The 20,482-nt window shown below is 51.3% G+C and overlaps 1 protein-coding gene across 5 annotated transcripts in view; it reads left to right on the top strand.

Moving 5' to 3' along the window:
• CLEC16A (C-type lectin domain containing 16A) overlaps positions 1 to 10,558 on the top strand; it is a 93,402-nt gene extending 82,844 nt beyond the window's left edge. For 4 of the 5 annotated variants that reach the window (XM_048494328.1, XM_048494329.1, XM_048494326.1 and 1 more), the window contains one exon: positions 9,447 to 10,558. In XM_048494328.1, the coding sequence (XP_048350285.1) occupies positions 9,447 to 9,793 (347 nt within the window). In that variant the 3' untranslated portion in view covers positions 9,794 to 10,558. Of the gene's footprint in view, positions 1 to 4,054; positions 4,170 to 9,446 lie in introns of all 5 variants that reach the window. The other variant, XM_048494330.1, reaches the window with a different exon arrangement.
• Positions 10,559 to 20,482: the final 9,924 nt, after the last annotated feature.

The following is a 20,482-nucleotide window of genomic DNA, read 5'->3' as shown; positions in this document are numbered from 1 at the left end:
GTTCTCTGTAAATCCACGCAGTCCAAGTAAAGCATTAACTTCAGCGGAATAACTTTGGAGCTTGTAAAAGAAGCACTTAGTGATGCTTGGGAATTTACCTGAAAGGCAGGTGACCCCAAATGTGAAGGCAACCCCCTAAAATTGTTCTGTACCCAATCCCCAAAAAATTTATGAGACATAATTGTAACTTGTGCACCCCCCCTGCCCTGCCACGCCTATAACCAAAACAGTTGGTTTTGCACTGGAGTTGAATACTGTTTCATTCTTTAGAAAGACAGGTTCACTTGTGTGTCATTGAACAAGTTATTTGAGACTCTCTTGGTTCTGTAGCATTAATTTTCCTTTTTAAGATTTAGTAGATAGGACATTTATATCTGGGACTTCTTTGGGAGGGGGATTAGGCTGGGAAGATTTTTTTGGTTGCTGGTGTTGCAATTTTGGCCCAAGGCTAGGTTGGGGGTATTGTAAGGGGCAGTAGAAGAAGAAGAAGAGTTGGATTTATATCCCCCCTTTCTCTCCTGTAAGGAGACTCAAAGATGCTGACAATCTCCTTTCCCTTCCCCCCCACCCCCCACAAGAGAGCTCCAAAGAACTGTGACTAGCCCAACGTCACCCAGCTGGCATGTGCTGGAGTGCACAAGCTACTCTAGTTAACCAGATAAGCCTCCACAGCTTGAGTGGCAGAGCGGGGAATCAAACTGAGTTACCCAGATTAAAGTGCACCTGCTCTTAACCACTACACCGCGCTGGCTCAATGTGGTAGGACTTTCTCTGCAGGGAAACTTGACTTTTTGGGCGTCTTCCTGGCAACTAGTAATATGCAATCCATGAGCTCCCCTCTCCACCGTGCCAGCCAAACAGCTCCCCCCCTCCTGAGAAAACGGATAATGGGCTTCATAGACGTGGAAAGCAAAAGCTAGGGTTTTTAAAATTGGAATCATAGAATCCTTCTCCGAGGAAGAAACCCCCAAGGGCCATCAAGTCCAACCCCCTGTCCTGCAGGAACACACCATCAAAGCCCTCCTGACAGATGGCCATCCAGCCTCTCTTGAAAAACCTCCGAGACTCCACCACACGCCGAGGTAGTGCATTCCACTGTCGAACAGCCCTGACGGTCAGGAAAGTCCCTAAAATCCCGGGGCGTCCTTGACGGCAAACGTTTGATGGCTTTCATTTGGTCCAAAATCCAATCCAGGCCTGCTCACTCGCTCTCTCAATTGTTACGATTCTTCATCTAAGGTTCACTGGAGAGCACTTTGGCCTCTGGGTCGCTCCGAGAAGAAGGTTGCTGAATTAGTGAAATTGCTTCCTTTACAATCTTCTCTGGCTTCTCCAGAGAAGCTGCAGCGTTTGTGCCTAATGCAGGGCGCAGCGGCAAACAAAAGGACAAACCGGTCCCTTAGCAAGTCAGGCAGATCCCACTGCAAATCCTGCTGAAATGCGGGTCACTTGAAAAAGTTGCATGAAGCAGTGCTGGCAAACCTTTGGCACTCCAGATGTTATGGACTACAATTCTCATCAGCCCCTACAATTGGCCATGCTGGCAGGGGCTGATGGGAATTGTAGTCCATAACATCTGGAGTGCCAAAGGTTCGCCACCACGGAGTTAGAGTGCCCTTAATTGCAAACTGTCCCCCCCCCCATCCCCAGCGTATCAGGGGGAAATGGTGCCCAGAGACAACCCCCTCTCTGGGCGCCCCCCTCTTGCTTGGGGCCACCCAGCCCTGGCCCACTGGCCTGCACAGAGGCCAGGGGCGGGGCTCGGGGGCAGGGCTGCTCACCCTCAAGCTCCGTGCAGGCCGAGCTCCGCCCCCTGGCCTCCATGCATGGAGGTTGGGGGCAGGGCTTGGCGGTAGTGGGCACCACAGCCACCCGCCACTGAACCCCCCCGCCTCCCTGCAGATGGGGCTGAGTGGTGTGCACCCAGGGATACGGGTGACCCTATGTCCCTATAGGCTGTACACCTCTGTCCCCCCCCTCCAGAAGCTGGCTGGTTGCAGAATTTTGCCCCCCCTCATGTTCAAAGACTTGAGGGCAAATGCACTGCTAACCTGTGGATTGCACGGTGGTCAAGAGTATAGCCTGTTTCTTAAGTACGGGGATATCTTCACTTGTTTATTTAGTGCATCCATTTCAGATTACTAGCAACACTGTCTCATAAGCATCCCCGGTTGCCTCTAGCTGTTTTTTGTCATCTTGTAAAACCCAAGTGGAAATAAAGAGCTTTGAAGATGAGTCTTAAGATCTCGAGGGGCAGGGAAATGCGGGCCATTGGGGAGCCAGAGGCTGCGTATCAGACTGGGTTTGAAGGTGAATGCTCGGAGCGCGCTGTCTCTGCTTGGCTTTGTGCTCACCTGCCCCAGGTAGCTCTCTCTCAGCCTCATGGGATGCAGAACGGTGAGGCTGCTGGGGTGATTGAAGGGAAAACTGCAGAGCGTGGAAAGTTTCCCCCTCCCACCCATGAACTGGAGATGGATGGAGAGTGCCGAATCCCTGCCGTCCAAGACTCCTCCACAAGTGCTTTTCTCCCTTCCTGTCAGCCACTTCTCCCTTTTAAATCCCTCCCTTCTAGAGTTGCCAACTCTGGGTGGGAAAATACCTGGAGGAGAAGAAGAGTTTGGATTCATATCTCCCCTTTCTTTCCTGTAAGGAGACTCAAAAGGGGCTGACAATCTCCTTTCCCTCCTCCCTCCCACAACAAACACCCTGTGAGGTGGGTGGGGCTGAAAGAGCTCCAAAGAACTGTGACCAGCCCAAGCTGGCATTTGTTGGAGTGCACAAGCTAATCTGGTTCCCCAGACAAGCCTCCACAGCTCAAGCGGCAGAGCGGGGAATCCAACCCGGTTCTCCAGGTTAGAGTGCACCTGCTCTTAACCACTATGCCACGCCGGTTTTGGGGGTGGAATCCGAGGAGGGTGGGGTTTAAGGAAGGGTGGGCCTTCAGTGGGATATCATGCTCTAGAGCCCGCCCATTTTCTCCAGCGAACTGATCTTTTGTCACCGAGCAATTCACTGTGATCCCAGAAGATCTCCAGCCGCTACCGGGGGGTTGGCAACCTCTTCCTCCCCTTGCTTGCCCACTTGTCTTGACGCTGCCCTGTAACTGGCCCGTCCTCCTGTGTGGCTCGTATCCTGTCTGCCAGTTTCCATCCTTTGCGTGTGCCTGAATCGCAAAGCACCAGGCAGGGGTCCCCAGAGCTACTCGGAGCTGGCCAAAGGGGTGCCTTCCTGTAATGGGCTTTGGGGGGTTCCATTGGGGCTTCAGAAGAGAGTTGTGAGACCACAAAGAAGCTGGCAGTTTGAGCCGCATCTCTTCTGGCTCACAGAGTCGGCCACGCACTTCTTTGGCGCCCACACTTGCTTGTCCTGCATGGCTAAAGCAGCATATGAGAGATTCCCCAAATGTCCTGTCCCCCTCCCACGAAACCTTTGTGCCGTCTGCGTGTGCATGCTGAGTTGTCACTTCTCACCCCGCCCCACCCACCCCCCAAGTCAACTGGTCACCGCTGGATCCTTTAATAAAAAATAATAACAGGCTGCAATTAGGTTTGACCAGATTCCAAGTGCAGTATTTCAGCCTTCCCATCTCTAGCTAACTGTGAGGATTTATTCTGCGTTCTGATTTATAGCCAGCGTGGGAAGGGGTGGGGGGGACATGCAGCCGCTCACACAATTTATTACCGTTAAGTGGACCTGGAATATTGCTAACCCACCAGAAAATCTGTAAAAGATGGCTCTGGCTTCATTTTTAAAGCAGGTCACCGAGTCAACGCATGTTTTGCCTGTGGCACTGTGTGTTTTGGCGCTGAGCAGGCCTGGCGGGGGGGGGTGTCCAAGGAAGAGGGGATGTTTGCAATCTGCTGAAGCTTTCACAGAGAGGGGGCGGTGGGGAGAGGGAGAGGCCCACACCAGAGAGGCAACTGTCTGCATTGGTTCTTGTTGCGAATCTAACTTGTTGTCTGCTTTCTGTCCCTCCCCCCGCCGCACCTCCCCCACCCCCCAGCGGTGTGAAGGCATCCCTGTGATGTGTCTTGCTGTGTTTCCCTCTATCTAGTCAGGCCTGGCAGGAAAGGACGGCGGCAGGCGTTTAGTGCCTCGGAGGCCGACGGTCGTGGCGGACACTGGGTTTAAGCGTTCCAGCGGCCGCTGCAGCAGCCAAACCCCTCCAGGCAGGTCTATCCGCGTGTGCTTCATTTGTCCCACCCCACCCCCACCCCTGCGCACCGGCAAAAGTCAACCGAGCATCTCCGCCACCTTCCTCCGTGCCAGCAAAAATGAGTCGCTGGCACGGCAGGCCTTATCCCTTGGGGCCGTGCATCTTCCAAGAAACCTGGGCTGAGTTTATGCTCAATTTGAAGTTGGTCGCGCCGTTCTACGTGGGGCAAAGAGGTTTCCGGTCCAAGCATGCTCCCGACAACCTTTTAGCTTGGGGAAGTGAAGAGTCCTGAATTGTGGGCCCTCCTGCCCCCCCCCCCCAAAAAAGAGAACCTCACTGGGGGTTTGGGGGCCTTCTTCTCTGGCTGTTCTCGACCTCTCTTTTTGCCACTCCTGTGGAAAACATTTACGGCTCTTCCTCCTCATGGAAAGCAGCCAGGGGCAGGCACGTGGAGCTGGAAAAGGAGGCTTACACGTGGCACACAGTTCTGAACTTGCAGGAAGGAAGAAGGTGGGAACGTGCCCCGTGGCTCTCGGAGGGCAGGGGGAATCTCTCTCTCTTGCTCTTCCTCCACTGCCTGTCTCCCTTTTGGGGCCTTCCCTCCACTGAGGCTTTGTTTGCTCTGCTGTGCTTCCTTGCATTGCCACCTGCCTGCCTGCCATCCCTGTCCCCACCGCCACCACGCCACCACCTGTTTGAACATAAGAACTAGCCTGCTGGATCAGACCAGAGTCCATCTAGTCCAGCTCTCTGCTACTCGCAGTGGCCCACCAGGTGCCTATGGGAGCTCACATGCAGGATGTGAAAGTTTGCTTTCCTGTTGTCCTCCCCACCTGTCTGGCTTTCCAAAGCTTCCTGCACCCCCCAGGCAAAGCAAACTGTGTCCCCTCTCCTGCTTGAAGTCACTCTGCTTCTTGGGCTGTTGTGGCAATCGAGCATGCTGCCCGAATTCTCTTATTATTCCCCTTCACAGCGACTGCACATGCTCAGATACTGCTGTTACAGGATGTGGGGAGCATTCTTTTCAATGTTTGTTGTCTTTTTTCCCCTGAATGCCTGGGATTGGCATGCATCCCTCAGCCTCGGTTGCTCGCTTCTCTTGTGGACCCCCCCCCCCCTTCCCGGGCGCAGGCATAGATCTGGTGTTGCCCTTTAGGCAGCCTTTCAGATGTGTTGTTTTGACTCACAGATTTCATTTTATTTTTTTAAAATTCATGACATTACTGCAATTTGCTCTTCTCGCCGAGAGCCAAGACGGAATACATCATGCTGATCAACGCAGTCAACAGGGGTGGAATCACCAATAAGCAACGTAATAGGATTGGGAATTGCAGATTTTTGAAACAGACCTGCAAGAACAGGCCCCTGTTCTCAAATCTTCAGCATTCCCTGGTTCAGTCCAAGAGTTAAACTAATGTATAAGATAGGGTTAGAATATGGAGTTAAAGCCTAGGTATACTGTTCACAACTGTATTAACTGTTCAAGGGAAGTAATAGTACCACTCTATTCTGCATCGGTCAGACCTCACCTGGAATACTGTGTCCATTTCTGGGCACCACAATTCAAGAAGGATATTGACAAGCTGGGAACTGTCCAGAGGAGGGCGACCAAAATGATAAAAAGTCTGGACTCCATGCCTTACGAGGACAGACTTGGGGAGCTGGGTATGTTTGGTTTGGTGAAGAGAAGGTTAAGAGGTGACATGATAGCCATGTTTAGATATTTGAAGGGATGTCATGTTGGTGAGGAACCAAGCTTGTTTTCTGCTGCCTCAGAGACTAGGATACGGAGTCATGGGCTCAAGGTGCAGGAAAAGAGATTCCACTTGAACATTAGGAAGAACTTCCTGACCGTCAGGGCTGTTGGACAGTGGAATCCACTACCTTGGAGTGTGGTGGAGTCTCCTTTGGAGGTTTTTAAACAGAGGCTGGATGAACATATGTCAGGAGTGCTTTGATTGTGTGTCCGTGCATGGCAGGGGGTTGGACTTGATGGCCCTTGCGGCCTCTACCAACTCCATGAATTCTATGATTCTGTGATGTATATTTTGCTGTCCTTTTAAAAGCCATCTTAATTATGTTGTGTGTTTTTTCATGGAGTTTGTTATAAACTTGTTTCCTCTTTGTGTGTTTTCCAAGCTGCCCCAAACAGCACTTTGCTGCACAGACAGCCCTCTTTGCCGCTAGTCCCCATCAGGATTTGTGACCTCTTTTTTGTGTGTTGTGTTCTGGTTGTATTCCCTATAAACCAAACCTTCTAGTTCAGCCCACTTCCCCCGGTTGCTCCAGTGTGCCGAGATGTAAAGGGTTTTTTTTTAAAAAAAAGAAACAGTGTGAAACAGATCTTCTAGGAAAGCTAAATACTTTGTACCCAAATCCTGTTCATAGAAATGACGCATCACAAGAGCCAGGTATGACTGACTGGCGGCTCTTGCATTAGCAAATTTCCTCTACTGGTGATACCGATTTTTTTTAAAAAAGCAAAGCCCCAGCTTGCGGACTTGCCAGGAAACATCCACTGCCATGTTTAATATATGAATGGTGTGACGTGGGATACTCATTTCTAAGCAGGCTTCGCTTTCTGTCTTTCATTCATTCATGGATCTTCCCAGAAAGACAACAACTCTCCTCCTCCTCCTCCGTTCCCCCACCCCGTTCCATTCAACATTCTCAGCGCTGAGTGTATCATTTGAGTCTCTCTAATCCACAGGTGTCAAACTTCGCGGCCTTCCGGATGTTATGGACTACAGTTCCCATCATCCCCTGCCAGCATGCTGCTGGCAGGGGTGATGGGAACTGTAGTCCATAACATCTGGAGGGCCGCGAGTTGGACACCTGCGCATCAAATCAGGCACAGCTGGGCGAGGGCTGGCCCTTCTCCGTTCCTGCGGCACTTGAGGGAGGTGCATTGGATCGGAGGGCTTTTCGAAGGCCTGTTTTGATCTGCGATTCAAGGGCAAATGGGTCCTTCCAGCTCCACTGAAGGTGATTGTTCTGAGCAGAGAAATGCTGGGGCACTCTGGAAAGTGGAGACTCATGAAATGGTGGGCTGGAGGGCTCAGGGGTGCCAAGGGTAGCAGCTTGTAAGGCTGAACACCACTCAAAGTCAGCTTAAAAAGAAGAACTTTATTGATTTGGGTCGCCCTAGCTACAGGGTAAGGAGCCGCTTGGCATAGCGGTTAAGTGCTTGCACTGCAACTCACACGGTCAGGAGTTCGAGCCCCCTGTGGGTCAGATATCCTGGCAGCTGACTCAAGATCGACTCAGCCATCCATTTATTCCTTGGTCGGTAAATGAGTACCTAGCACATAGCTAGGGGGTAAAGAATAGCCGGGGAAAGCAATGGCAAACTACCCCACAAAAGAGGCTTGCCTATGAAATCACTGCTTGCAGTGGTACCCCAGGGTCGGACACGACTGAAGGGGAAACTTTACCTTTTAGCTACAGGGTGCTGGAACTGAGGATTCTTGTCCTCAGTTCCAGTGTTTATTCTATTAACAAAAACAGACAGCAACCAATCAGCTCCCCCCCCCCCCTGTTCCTGGTCTCTCATTGGTGCTGACAGAGCTATGTAGTTTCGCTTTGCTGTAGCTCCCCAGCCCTGTTTCCCGCTCCCAAAGCAAAAAGGCGGGAACTGGTGATTGCTGGGAATTGCAGTCCTGACACAGCTGACCCTGTGTGGCCCCTTCTCGGCAGAGCCCCTGGGGGGGATTTACAGGACTGCGAGGGGAGGGAGACTTAAATTCCCTTGTCCGGTTTTCCTGGTCTGATTAGACCCAAGTGGCCCCTGTGGTGCAGTGGCTCCGAAAAGTCAGATTAGGGCTCAGACTTCAGTAGGGGCTTTCCTAGATAAGCCTGTGGGATCTCTGATGGGAATCCCACTTCTCAGCCCCTATAACATACAGCAGGGGCTGATGGGATTTGTAGTCCACGAACATCTGGAGAGCCGCAGATTGCAGACCCCTGGACTAGGATGTGGGAAAGCCAGGTTTCAATCCCCACACAAGCTGAGGAAGCTCACCAGACGCCCTGGGCCAGTCATGTGCTCTTAGACTGGCCTTCGTCGCAGGGTTGTTTTGAGGACAAAACGGAGGAGCGGAGAATGAAGTCAGCCACTTGGGAGTCTCCAACTGAGGAGAATGGCGGGGTCTCAATTAAGCAAATGAATAAATGTTACCCAGTTGGGAGAAACGTCAGGTATTGATATAGGTCAGGACATGATTTGTAGAGAAAGATAAACTCTGGGGACATGAATGGAATCATAGAGTTGGAATAGGCCATACAGGCCATCTGGTCCAGGGGTGTCCAACTCTGGTGCCCGATGGGAATCGTAGTCCATGAACATCTGGGGCACCAGAGTTGGACACCCCTGCTCGAATCTAACTCCCTGCTCAATGCAGGATCAGCCTATGGCATCCCTGGCAAGTGTTTGTCCAGCTGTTGCATAAAGGCGGCCAAGGAGGGGAAGCTCAGCACCTCCCTGGGCAGCTGATTCCACCGTTTCACAACTCTTTTCCCCCTAATATCCAGTCAGAACCTTCCTGCCCCTAATTTAAACCCATTCTGGAGAGTCCTGTCCTCTGCTGCCAACAGCTCCTGGCCCTCCTCTGAGTGTCAGCCTTTCAAATACTGAAAGAGAGCCACCCCATCCCACTTCAATCTCCTCTTCATCAGACTAAACATTCCCAAGACCCGCAGACTTGGGATTCAGTACGTCTCCGAAGACACTGAGCTGCTGGTATGTTCATCACTTTAAGCTTCCAGGCTTCACAGAAGTCTTCTTCAAGAACATAAAAGCATTTCTTCCCAAAAGCTAGTAAGATTCTTGGGTGAATACCATTCCTAAGGCAAAAGGAAGCTACTGAAAAAGCGTTTTTCAGTCTGGGAAAGATTTCCTCTGGGTATTTCTCTCTCCGGCAAGCACACGCAGCCGGTTCATATCTTGCTCTAGATAGGCAGAACTCTCTGTCTGCCTGTTTGCAGCACGGTCATGACCCCAGCAGTGCTTGGAATACAGGGAGGTCCTGTTGATCGATGTCTCTGGGGTTGTGGCCCATCTTGCATTCCTTTCCTTGGGTTCATGTATCAGTAACTGGTTTGGCTTCGTGTTTGGATAACTGTGAGGCAACGGCCAGACTGAGATTTTGGTTGGAAATCCAACTTTTAAATGGCGCTCTTCCCTGCCTGTGCTATTCCAGAGCGTTCAAACTCTGATACTGTTTTTATCGTGCTGTGATGCACAAACGTATAACTTCGTGTGTTCGTTTTGTTTCCACGTTCCCTTTCACAGACAATGCGGTCGCTCCGGAGCACTCTGGGGCTCCGTCTTTCAGTCACTTGGAAGCAGAGGACTCTTCCGCGCCTCTCTCAAGATCCGGCAAGATCCCGGGCAGGAGCCTCGAAACGGAGACGGCCAATTTATCCCCCAGCCTGATTCCTGCCCAGCAGCCCACGATCTCCCTCATCTCCACCAACAGCTCGGATTCCCTGGGCATCGAGTCACTCACCTTGGTCCCGCCGGTCGACACGGACTGTATCCTTGCCGTGGGCTGCATCCCGCCGCTCGCCACGGAGACAGACGCTTGCACAGAAACGGAAGGGAGCGCCTCTTCCGATTTGGACCACGGGCAACAGTGACAGCGGCGCAAAAGGGATTTGCACCGCTTGACGGAACCCATTAATGACCCTGTAGTAGCAACTCACAGTCCGGCTGTCGGCGCCTTTTTTTAAAAGGATTAAGATCCTGTGTTTTGTTTTAAGAGGAGAGAGGAGTCTCACATAAACTAAGCATTGGACGTAGGCGGTGATGAAAACGGGGTGGGGGGCTCTGTCGCAGGGGAGAGGGCAGTAGCCAGGGGGTTTGGAGGACCGGCCCGTTTTTTCTTTCCACTTCTTTTTTAAAAGCCACTGAGAGAGAAACCACTTGTTTGAACCGCACTATCTGCACTGCAGCAAAGTTAAGGAAACTTGGGAGAGACTTTTTGCTTTCCGTTTTGGATCATTTTCCCGGGGGTGGGGTGGGTTGGGGTGGGGGGGCACAGACTGCTTGCAGCTTTTGCTTGGAGGAAGGAGCGATGAACCCCAGGGGACCTCGGAGGTGATTTTCCCACCTGAGCAGACTCTTCTACCAGCCTCCATCCATTTGGGTTTGTTTCCCAAGGCTTGAGTGCTCTGTGGAAACTCTGGCCCAGCCTGCTGCTTGTAAACTTCCAGCATTTGTTTGCGTGTGATCGCTGTGTGTATGTCGTTTGAACCTGGAGCCGTACGCACATCTGTTGTGGGGGGTGGGGGTTCTTTGGTGTCTCTCAAGGGCTTCTTTGGAAGAAGGGGCGGGGAAACTTTGGCAGGGTTTTTGTGTAAAGGATTTCAGAGGAATGTAAAATATTTTCGCTTACTGCTGTTCTCATGGTGTGGTTGTGTTGTCTTTGCTACCCGCCCTTTCTTAAGGAGAGCCCCAGATGCTGCTGCAGGCTTCAGAAGAGCATCTCCCCGGCCCCTGAGACAAATTCAACTGAGTGAAGCTCCACTCCATCATTTCTGTGGCTCCGTCATCCTCTCCCAGTCCCAACGGGTTCCTAGGAAATAGAATTTAAACCTCCTGGAAGATTTTTTTTTAATTTCACCATCTTTTGGGCATTGAGCAGGGGTCACTGGAGCTATGTGCGGGGAGGTAGTTGTGAATTTTTTGCATTGTACAGAGGGCTGGACTAGATGATTCTGGAGGGCCTGTCCAAGTCTACGTTGCTATGATTTCTGCAAGAGCCCTGAATGTTCCGCTTCCAAGTGGTTTGAGGTATTTGTACCATGCATTCGCCAAATTTCAGTGTTCAATCAAGAGAGGGCCCAAAGTCAATTCCTTGTCAGCAAGAGAGGTCCGAAGGAGTGGAATCGGTCAAGAGAGACCCCTAAAAATACTGGAGTGAGAGGGATATCTTTGGGAGTTGTTCTCAGCTCCTTATGTTTTCCTGAATAATCAGCATACTACTTGGCAGTCTTATTTGTTTATTAGAATATGTCTATCCTGCCTTTCCTTGTGGCTTAAGGCAGCTTACAGTAATAGTTAAAAACTGAGCGAAACATCATGTACAAATTTCAGCCTGAAAAATACCCACGAGAGACCGAATCCAGGCCGTCATGCTGAGGAAGCAGGATTTTTTGACGGGGTGTGTGTGTATGTGTGTGCCATTCAATTAAATCATTGGGCAATAGGAGCAACAAACCCCCTTTCGAACGCACCTTCAATTGGTGGGTTCTAGATCAAATCAAACCCTAGAAACCACAATTACTAACCTGAGGCTATCATACTTTGGTTACATCATGAGAAGACAAGAACCGCTGGGAAAGACAATACAGTCGTCCGTCCCACATTGCAGCTTTCCATACCGTGACTTCCCAGATTGTGGGTGAAAAGGCGTAGCACAACACAGCCCTGAAGCCACGCGTACCTGGGAGCCCAGAGCAGGGGAGAGGCCAAGGTGGGCGCAAGGTTGCCGGCGGGAGTCAAAGGAGGCAGCCAGTGTGGAGCTGCAGTCTTAAAGGGCCAGAGGGCGGGCGAGGAGCCTGGCCCCCATGGGGAGGGGCTTAGGCTGGGAGCCAGGAAAAATGTATGCGGTTGTGCACATTGTAGCAGGCACCACACTCCTAACGTCGCAACATAGGAGGGATGCTTGTAATGGTAGGAAAAGTTGAAGGCAAAGAGGAAGAGCCAACATGGAATGGATGGACTCCATCAAGGAAGGCGCGGCTCTCTGTCTACCAGACTTGAGCGAGGCTGGTAATGATAGGCCGTTTTGAGAGAGCACCGACTGATTCTCAGGGGCGCCGCGAGTCAGACATGACTTGGCTGCGCTTGAGACACACACAGAGCTGGACAGACGGAAAGGAAAAGGCTTCTGTACTCTGTGAGGAATTAAAACTGTGGAAGTCGCTGCCAGTGGATGCCACGATGGCCGTAGGCATAGATAGCATTGAGATGACGCTTGTGGGAGAGGTCCATCCATACCTACCGGCCAAGGTGAGTAAAGGGAAGTCTCTGTTCAGCAGACGTCAGCCTATGAATTCCAGCGCTATCAGGAAACTCAGAGGAAAACCTTGGCCTCTGTGACCAGGAACTAGTTGGCCGTTGCAGGGCTCTTCGGAGGTTCTTATCAGGGGAAGGCCTCAGCCTCTGTGCCCTGGTGTTGGACCTCCAGAGGAACTGGTTCACCTCTGTGTGAGACAGGATGCACAACTAGATGGACCAGTGATGGTGAACCTTTTTGAGACTGAGTGCCCAAACTGCAATCTAAAACCCACTTATTTGTTGCAAAGTGCCAACATGGCAATTTAACCTGAATACTCAGGTTTTAGTTTAGAAAACACGGTTGGCTCTGAGCCGTGCGTTACTCAGGAGTAAGCTTGGTGGTAGTCAGTGGCTTTGCTTTGAAGCAACCTTGCATCTCTACGGTGAATCATGACCCTAGGAAGGTTTACTCAGAAGCAAGCCCCAATGCCAGCTACCGAGCTGACTCCAGGTAAAGGATTGCGCTTTTGTTCTTCGCATGAAAATCGGTGGGGTTTAACAGCGCTTAACAGGGTTACCTACACTGCTTCCCCAAAACTTGGTCTTAGGTTTAATGCTAATAATCGAGCCCAGTGGCCCAGTCCAACCTAGATGTGGGGGGGGGGCACCCTGTTTGCGTGTGCCCACAGAGAGGGCTCTGATTGCCACCTCTGTCACCCGTGCCATAGGTTCGCCACCACTGAGATAGACCCTCTCTGGTCTGATCCAGCAGGGCTGCTCTAAGGTTCTCCTGAGCAGGGGAATCTCCCTGTCATCCCCCCCCCCCCATGCTACCCACCCCACCCCCCAACACTGCGAGAACATTTTGGCCAGATGCCATCAGAGGAGTTGAAGGAATTGTTCCAAGGGGGGGGGGGGCTTGCTCCTTCCCAGGAGAATGAACTGAATTCTTATCTCACTCCCCCCGTCTGCCTTGAAAACGTTGAACGTTGTCGTCTGGAGGGCTGACCCCTCTCGTGTCTCTTGTTGATGTTTAGGCAGATCAGTCGTACATAGTTTTGCTCCAACAATCCTCCACTCCTTCCACCCCAGGAGTTTCCTGGGAAAGAGAGAATTTCCATCGCCCACTTCAGACCACTGTATGGATAAACACAGAGACCGTCCCCCCCCCCCTGCCGCCCGCCCTTCCGCATTCCAAAGGGTTTCATTTGGTCTGTAATGCTCCCTTGTGCTGTCCTTAGCAAGAAATGATAGCCTCGTTTCGGTTGAATGTCTGTGGTTGTTGTTGAGCGGAACAAACGTCAACAGGACTCTGGGGCGGCTGAAAGCATGACAGATTTTATTCTGGCAAAAATATCCTCAGCACTTTGGAATCCGAACTGCCCAGCGAGGGCCTGCCGGAACACCGGCGCCGGAAAAGTGTGGCCTCTTGGGCTGAATTAGTTCTTGGTCACACGGTGACTGGACCTGACCTGACCGCGCTGCTCTCAGAACAGCCAGAGACTCCCTTAAAACAGCATCCTGGCAAACTTTTTATTGACAGCGGCTGTCAACTCCTCTTTAGAGAGGACTTTTAACTGGAACGCCTTTGCTGTTTAGATGCTCGCTTTTCTGTCCTTGGCACTTTTTTGCTTATTCCTAGAAAACCTGTTTGTTAAATCAGAGCTCTGGCAGAAGCCGATGGAAAAGGGTACGGCATTCTCCCACATCCCAGCTAGAGTTCCTTTGAGTTCACAGAGTCTTCCATTTTGCTGAAGAAAAGGTGTTTTGGAATTGACCAGACTTACTGCTCTGGCTTGGGGGCTGGAAGCCACGTTTGGTGTGTCTGGCTTGCAGAGTTTCTGCTGCTGTCTGTTCTTCCGGGACCGTCTCACTTGCGGGCAAGAAACCTGGTGCATTGGGAGAAAAGGAAAACCATGTGCCCTGTCAGTAAATCCGTGGTCACAAATCTCAAACTCTGCTGGCTCTTCACTGCAGAAGTTCTGCCGATTCTCCCTAGACAGTGAACCCCACCAGATATGGCTTAATCTGCATTTGGTGCTTGCAGCAATACAAAGCTCTCCTTTGCAAGAAATTCGGGACCTGTGCACAAGGGAAGCCCCATTCGGCCGTTGTCCTGACTATCTGGAAGAAGGTAGAAGAACGCATGTAAAAATCTGCTACGTTGAAGGAGGAGGAGGAGGAGTTTGGATTTATATCCCCCCTTTCTCTCCTGCAGGAGACTCAAAGGGGCTTACAATCTCCTTGCCCTTCCCACCCTCACAACAAACACCCTGTGAGGTAGGTGGGGCTGAGAGAGCTCCGAGAAGCTGAGAATAGCCCAAGGTCACCCAGCTGGCGTGTGTGGGAGTGCACAGGCTAATCTGAATTCCCCAGATAAGCCTCCACAGCTCAGGTGGCAGAGCGGGGAATCAAACCCGGTTCTTCCAGATTAGATACACGAGCTCTTAACCTCCTATGCCACGTGCCGTGACCTTTGCTTCTATGCAAAAGAAGACCTGTTGAAATGTTTAGGTCTGGCCCCCATGCTTTTCATAGATATGTGAGCTCAGATGCTCTAGTGCGAAGGAAAACATTAAAAATGGGAGCTGGCCGAGGAGCCCAAGCAGAAGCATATGGGGGGGTGGCGGCACCGGGAGAAAAAACTCCTTCCAGGTGCGCGCACACACACCCTGCGGGTTGCAGAGCTCCAATGACGACATGAGAGGCGAAAAGACGACAAGGTAGCAGGAAGTCCTCATCATCTTTGCAGTGGAAGGCCACCGGGGGGGGGGCATTTTGCACCCCCCACATGACCAGATTAGTTGCGCCTCCCCGGGCAGATACGCCCCTGAACCCAAATCACTGTCTTGGTGTTGCCGAAATAAATTCTTCTCTATACCCAGAAAGGAAAACTTTTCATGTTGAGCTAATCATGATTGGTGATCAGAGCTTTTCCAGAGCCAGTGTGGTGTAGTGGTTAAGAGCAGGTGCACTCTAATCTGGGGAATCGGGCTTGATTCCTTGCTCTGCCATTTGAGCTGTGGAGGCTTATCTGGGGAACCAGATTAGCTTGTGCACTCCAACACATGCCAGCTGGGTGACCTTGGTTGGGCTAGTCACAGTTATTTGGAGCTTTCTCAGCTGCACCTACCTCACAGGGTGTTTGTTGTGCGGGGGTGGGGGTTTGGTGGAAAGGAGATTGTCGGCCCCTTTGGGAAAGGAGGGATGGAAATCCAACTCTCCCTCCCTCCCTCCCTCCCTCCCTCCCTCCCTTCCTTCCTTCCTTCCTTCCTTCCTTCCTTCCTTCCTTCCTTCCTTCCTTCCTTCCTTCCTTCCTTCCTTCCTTCCTGTGTCTGATGGACACTGTTATCACCTTGTACCTGAACACAATTTCTAGAAAGTGGCACATCCTTGGCCTAGACAAAGACAAAGAGAAGGCTGGGTTCCAAAATAGCCAGCCTGCTGAGAAATCAATAAAAGCCAAGTTGCAGAGTTACGAGGTGGGAATTAAAACCGGGATTTCACTCACCTTCTGACTCCTTCCAGCAATTTCCTCTTGAATAATCGCAATTCATAATGTCTCTAGAAATACGGTAATTAGCCAACAATTGAGTGCTGCTGTTCGGGTAGCAAGAACAGGTTTTATTCGTAAAACATCCAGGGGGCTGCCCTTCTCCGCAGGCACCTCCCCCACGCTGGTCCAGCTCTTCCAAGCCGGGTTGGTGCAGGGGGGAGGGGCGATTTTGCGTGTGCCCTCCATTGCACCCAGGGCCATTTCGCCCCCCTGTCCCCGTGGGCAGTAGGCCACTGCCCATGCCCCCAATACTTTGACGTGTAGAAGCCAGCAGATTAGCCCATGCCTAAAAGTGAAACGAAAAAAGCAGGCCAGAGATGGCAGTTCCAGACAGAGGATCCCACACCCCGGCCAGGAGACATGACAGGATTGGGCCAGAACAGGGCCAGATCATGACAATGGGGTGGTTTGCCATGGCCTTTCCCCCGTCACCTACACGTTACTCCCAGCAAGCCGGGTGCTCATTTTACTAACTATAGAAGAATGGAAGGCTGAGCCCACCTTGATCTGTTGGGATCAAACTCAGGTGGTGAGCAGAGAAGAAAAAGAAGAGTTTGGATTTATACCCCACCTTTCTCTCCTGTAAGGAGACTCAAGGTGGCTTACAAGCTCCTTTTTCTTCCTCTCCCCACAACAGACATCTTGTGAGGCAGGTGGGGCTGAGAGAGTTCTGACAGAACTGTGACTAGCCCGAGGTCACCCAGCAGGAATGTGGGAGTGTGGAAACACATCTGGTTCACCAGATAAGCCTCTGCCACTCAGGTGCAGGAGCCGGGGAATCAAACCCGGTTCTCCAGATTAGAATCCACCTGCTTTTAACCACTACACCAATCTGGCTTTGATTGGCAGACTTCAGTTTACCGCTCTGTGCCATGGGGCTCAAAAATACACATTCAAAACCAGAGGGAAATCAATCAAAACAACGGGATTTATTTTTGAAAGTGTGTATTGGAACTGAAATTTATTTTATGTCAGCAAACGCACTGGAGTGAGGAACAGTAAAAAAAAATGTTTACAATGCTCTATAGATCAGGCATTGCCCCCTTTCCATGTGTCAGGAGCTTAGTTTACTCAGCTGTTGCTCACCCAAAAGTGAGAGGGACGGGGAGGGGGGGCACACCGGTCTCCTTCATCAGGTTTCCCAACATTCTTCCTGTGATGAACGACTGAAGAAAGACCCGAGGAAGGGGAAAGTGTGTCTTTAGCACAAGCGTGCAGGAAATCCAACCCATGTCGTAGAGGGTGTGGCCAAGCAGGAAATTGGGGGGGACGGGGAGTTTGAAAAGGTTCCTGAGTGGGTCAATTGCTCACCAATGTTCTTGACTCACACCCAAAATGACAAAACACCCCTGCAATGGTGAAGCCGAATTCAAATTGAACTTTGTGTGCTATTGATGCGCGCTGAGTCAGACCTTTTGGGTACATTCGAACACGCGGCTCTTTCTTGTGACTGCTCATGAGATCCGGTGAATTTACGCCGATCCTGAGAGGAAGGGCAGGAAGGGGTGAGGCAGAGCTGAGCTCTTATGACTCCTCCTTACACGCCTGGGTCATGCCGATCGATCGCCACTTGATGGTAAGGAATTGGCCGGGGGATCCTGGAGGTTTTCAGCCTTCCTCTGGGCATCGAGTACATGTCACTGGGGGAGTGGGGGGTTGTGAATTTCCTGTGCTGTACAGGGGCCAGACCCTCAAGGTACCTTCTAGCTCCGTTTCAGCCAACATGTTTAATCCTCCTGTCAGCGGTGTTTGGTAGCCCTAGAACAGGGATCTTCAAACTATGGCCCTCCAGATGTTCATGGACTACAATGCCCATCAGCCCCTGCCAGCATGGCCAAGTGGTAGGACTCATGGGAATTGTAGTCTGTGAGGGCCATAGTTTGAGGACCCCTGCCCTAGAAGATGCTTGGTACGGCACAGTAGGCTCTGCTGGTGTTCATACATAGAATCATAGAGTTGGAAGAGACCCCAAGGGCCATCAAGTCCAACCCCCTGCAATGCAGGCACACACGATCAAAGCACTCCCGACATATGTTCAGTTTGCCCTCAGTTGCCACCACAGATCGGCTGTGAGCAGATTTGGAGCCCCCACGCTGGCTCGCCCACTCACCCTGCCTCTGTTTCTGCCCCCTCTCATTCTAGTGCCCACTAACTGCCCTCTGCAGCTGGTGCCCAGCCCTCCCTCCCAAGATTTTCCGAAGTGGCTTTTCTCTGAAGGCTGGTGATGCAAGACGGTTGCCTCAGCATATGTGCAACTCTGCCTTCCTGTCCTTTTATGAAGGCTCTCGGGGAAAGAAAGGGGCGGTCAAAGGTTGTAGGGAAATCGAAACTCTTTTCTTTGGCCTTCGCTGTGCTCTCCCTGTTCCTTTTAACTCTTCTGTAGGTGTGAAACTCCGGCCTTGTGGTCTGACCAGCACTTTGCTAAATAGGAGCGGTTCCCTTCCTAGGCAGCACATAAGAATCTGGCAGGCCAAGACCAGCCTGCAGGGCCAACGTGAGGGTCAGACAAGAGCAGGGTTCGAATTACTTGCTGGAAATTCCTTCCATGGAAATTAGCTGGGTGACCTTGCTCCTGTCCTATCCTCTCAGCTGAACCCACCTCACAGGACTGTTGTGGGGTTACAACAGAGGACACTGTGGCCGCTCTGCTTCCCAATGGGGACAAAGGCAGAGTATCAATGAAGTAAACAAATGTGACAGTTTTGAAGGGGAACAGAACGCAGCCCCTAAAACTCTCAGGGCTTGCTTGATTTTAAAAGAGCATCTTCCTTGTATGTAGAGCTGTGGTAATCTGCTGTGGCCGTGGAAGCCAGAGAAAGGGCGCTAAACACTGGCGCGCGGGGGGGGGGGGGGGGACGAGTTTTCTCTGATCTTCCCTATAATTAGCGAAGGTCGAAGAAATGAAGCAAATAAGGACTTAGTAAATGTCTCCTGTGCTAACAGGCTGCTGAATCTGGATTCTTCTGGCGCTGCAAATTTATTATTTATTTTGTTTATACCTTGAAGCTGAACAATTTGGGGTCCCCACCCGCTTTTCTTTAAGCCACGCATTAAGTTTTCAAAGTGCAACTTTGAGCATGTCTAAAAATTTAAGTTGCCAACTCTAGGATGGGGTAACTCCTGGTGATTTGGGTCTGGAGCTTCTGGAACTAAGGGAGGGGCTGCAGCTGGGCATAATTCCATAGGACCCACCCTCCAAGGGAGCAGCTTCCTAGATGAACTGATCAGCGTGGCATAGTGGTTAAAAACAGGTGCACTCTAATCTGGAGGAACTGGGTTCACTCTGCCACTTGAACTGTGGCGGGTTATCTGGTAAACTAGATCAGCCTGTGCACTCCAACACATGCTAGCTGGGTGACCTTGGGCTAGTCACAGTTCTTTGGAGCTCTCTCAGCCCCACCCACCCCACAGGGCATTCATTGTGGCGGGGGGGGGGGATGAGTTTGTAAGCCCCTTTGAGTCTCCTTACAGAAGAGAAAAGGGGGTATAAATCCAAACTACTACTACTCTTCTTCTTGTCTGGCAATCAGTTGTAATTCTGGGATATTTACATAACCCACCTTGTGCCTGTCAATGGGTGGGTGGCTAGTAAAAAAATACTTTCAGTTCCATATATGGAAGCTGATGGATTAGTTTTTCCCTTTCTAGTGACAGAATTAGAAGTCTCAAAATAAAAGAGACCAAATGAGTGGGTGTCCCCCAGCAGTTCTATCAAATGCTTCCCTTTTTGGATGCCTGTTTTTAGGCACTCTATGAGCAAGACTTAAGCAGCTGCTTGAAACTAAGAGGTGGTGGGAATCTCTCGCCTCTCTATCTGTGGCTCCAGGAAAGGCTATGGTTGGAATGGTTATTCAGTGTTCCCCTGGGCCAGATTTTGACGGGTAGTCCTAGATGGTCATCTTCTTTTGTGCTACCGTATTTATTTAAAATATTTATAGGACTGCCCTTTTTTGGCCAAAACCCAGCCTTTGTGCAGAAAGCTGCAATAAAACCTGCATAAATGCCTCTGAGTATAAATGGCTGACTGGACTCTGCTGGATTTGAAGCAGAGGTGGGATCCAGCAGGTTCTCACAGGTTCCTGAGAGTAGGTTACGAATTATTTGTGTGTGCCGAGAGGGGGTGACTCATTGGTGATTTTGCCACGTGATTTTTGCCTTCGTTACGCCCCTCCTCTCAGCAGTAGCGCGCAGAACTTGAAGCAGTCTAGCAGGAGGTGCACCGGCGTGCGTGGCAGCCTGCGCCTGCGTAAATTCGTTTCTCGTCCAAGGACCGGCGCAGCGGCTGCGTCCTTGCCACAGCCCAGCCCAGGAATGCCCCGCCCCTGGAATGCCCGGCCACGCCCCCGTCGTGCCCCGCCCAGCCCCATTGGCGCTACGCCACAGCTTGAATCCCACCACCATGGGAACCTGTTACTAAAATTTTTGGATCCCACCACTGATTTGAAGCCTCCAGTCTCCTAGAAACTGAATTGTAATTTTACTGCTGCATTTATATCCCCTGGGCCAGTCACACACGAGGGGAGCTATTTTGGGTTCCACTGGCTGGGACTCCCACTGGGGGCCCAAAATAGCTTGCCTCTTTCCTCACAACAGCCCAGTAAGGTAGATTACATGGAGAGTGCGTGACTGGCCCGGGGTCACCCAGGAAGTATCCATGGCTGAGTAGGGATTTGACCCCTGTTCTCCCAGATCCCAGTCGGACGCCCTAACTGCCACAGTGCCCCATACTGGAATGTTCCCAGCATCCTCGGCATGTGGCTGCGCATCA

The sequence above is a fragment of the Sphaerodactylus townsendi genome, linkage group LG04 (assembly GCF_021028975.2).
Source record: "Sphaerodactylus townsendi isolate TG3544 linkage group LG04, MPM_Stown_v2.3, whole genome shotgun sequence".
Lineage (NCBI taxonomy): Eukaryota > Metazoa > Chordata > Lepidosauria > Squamata > Sphaerodactylidae > Sphaerodactylus > Sphaerodactylus townsendi.
Note: the sequence above shows the minus strand (reverse complement) of the source record. Positions and strands in the feature narration are given on the sequence as shown.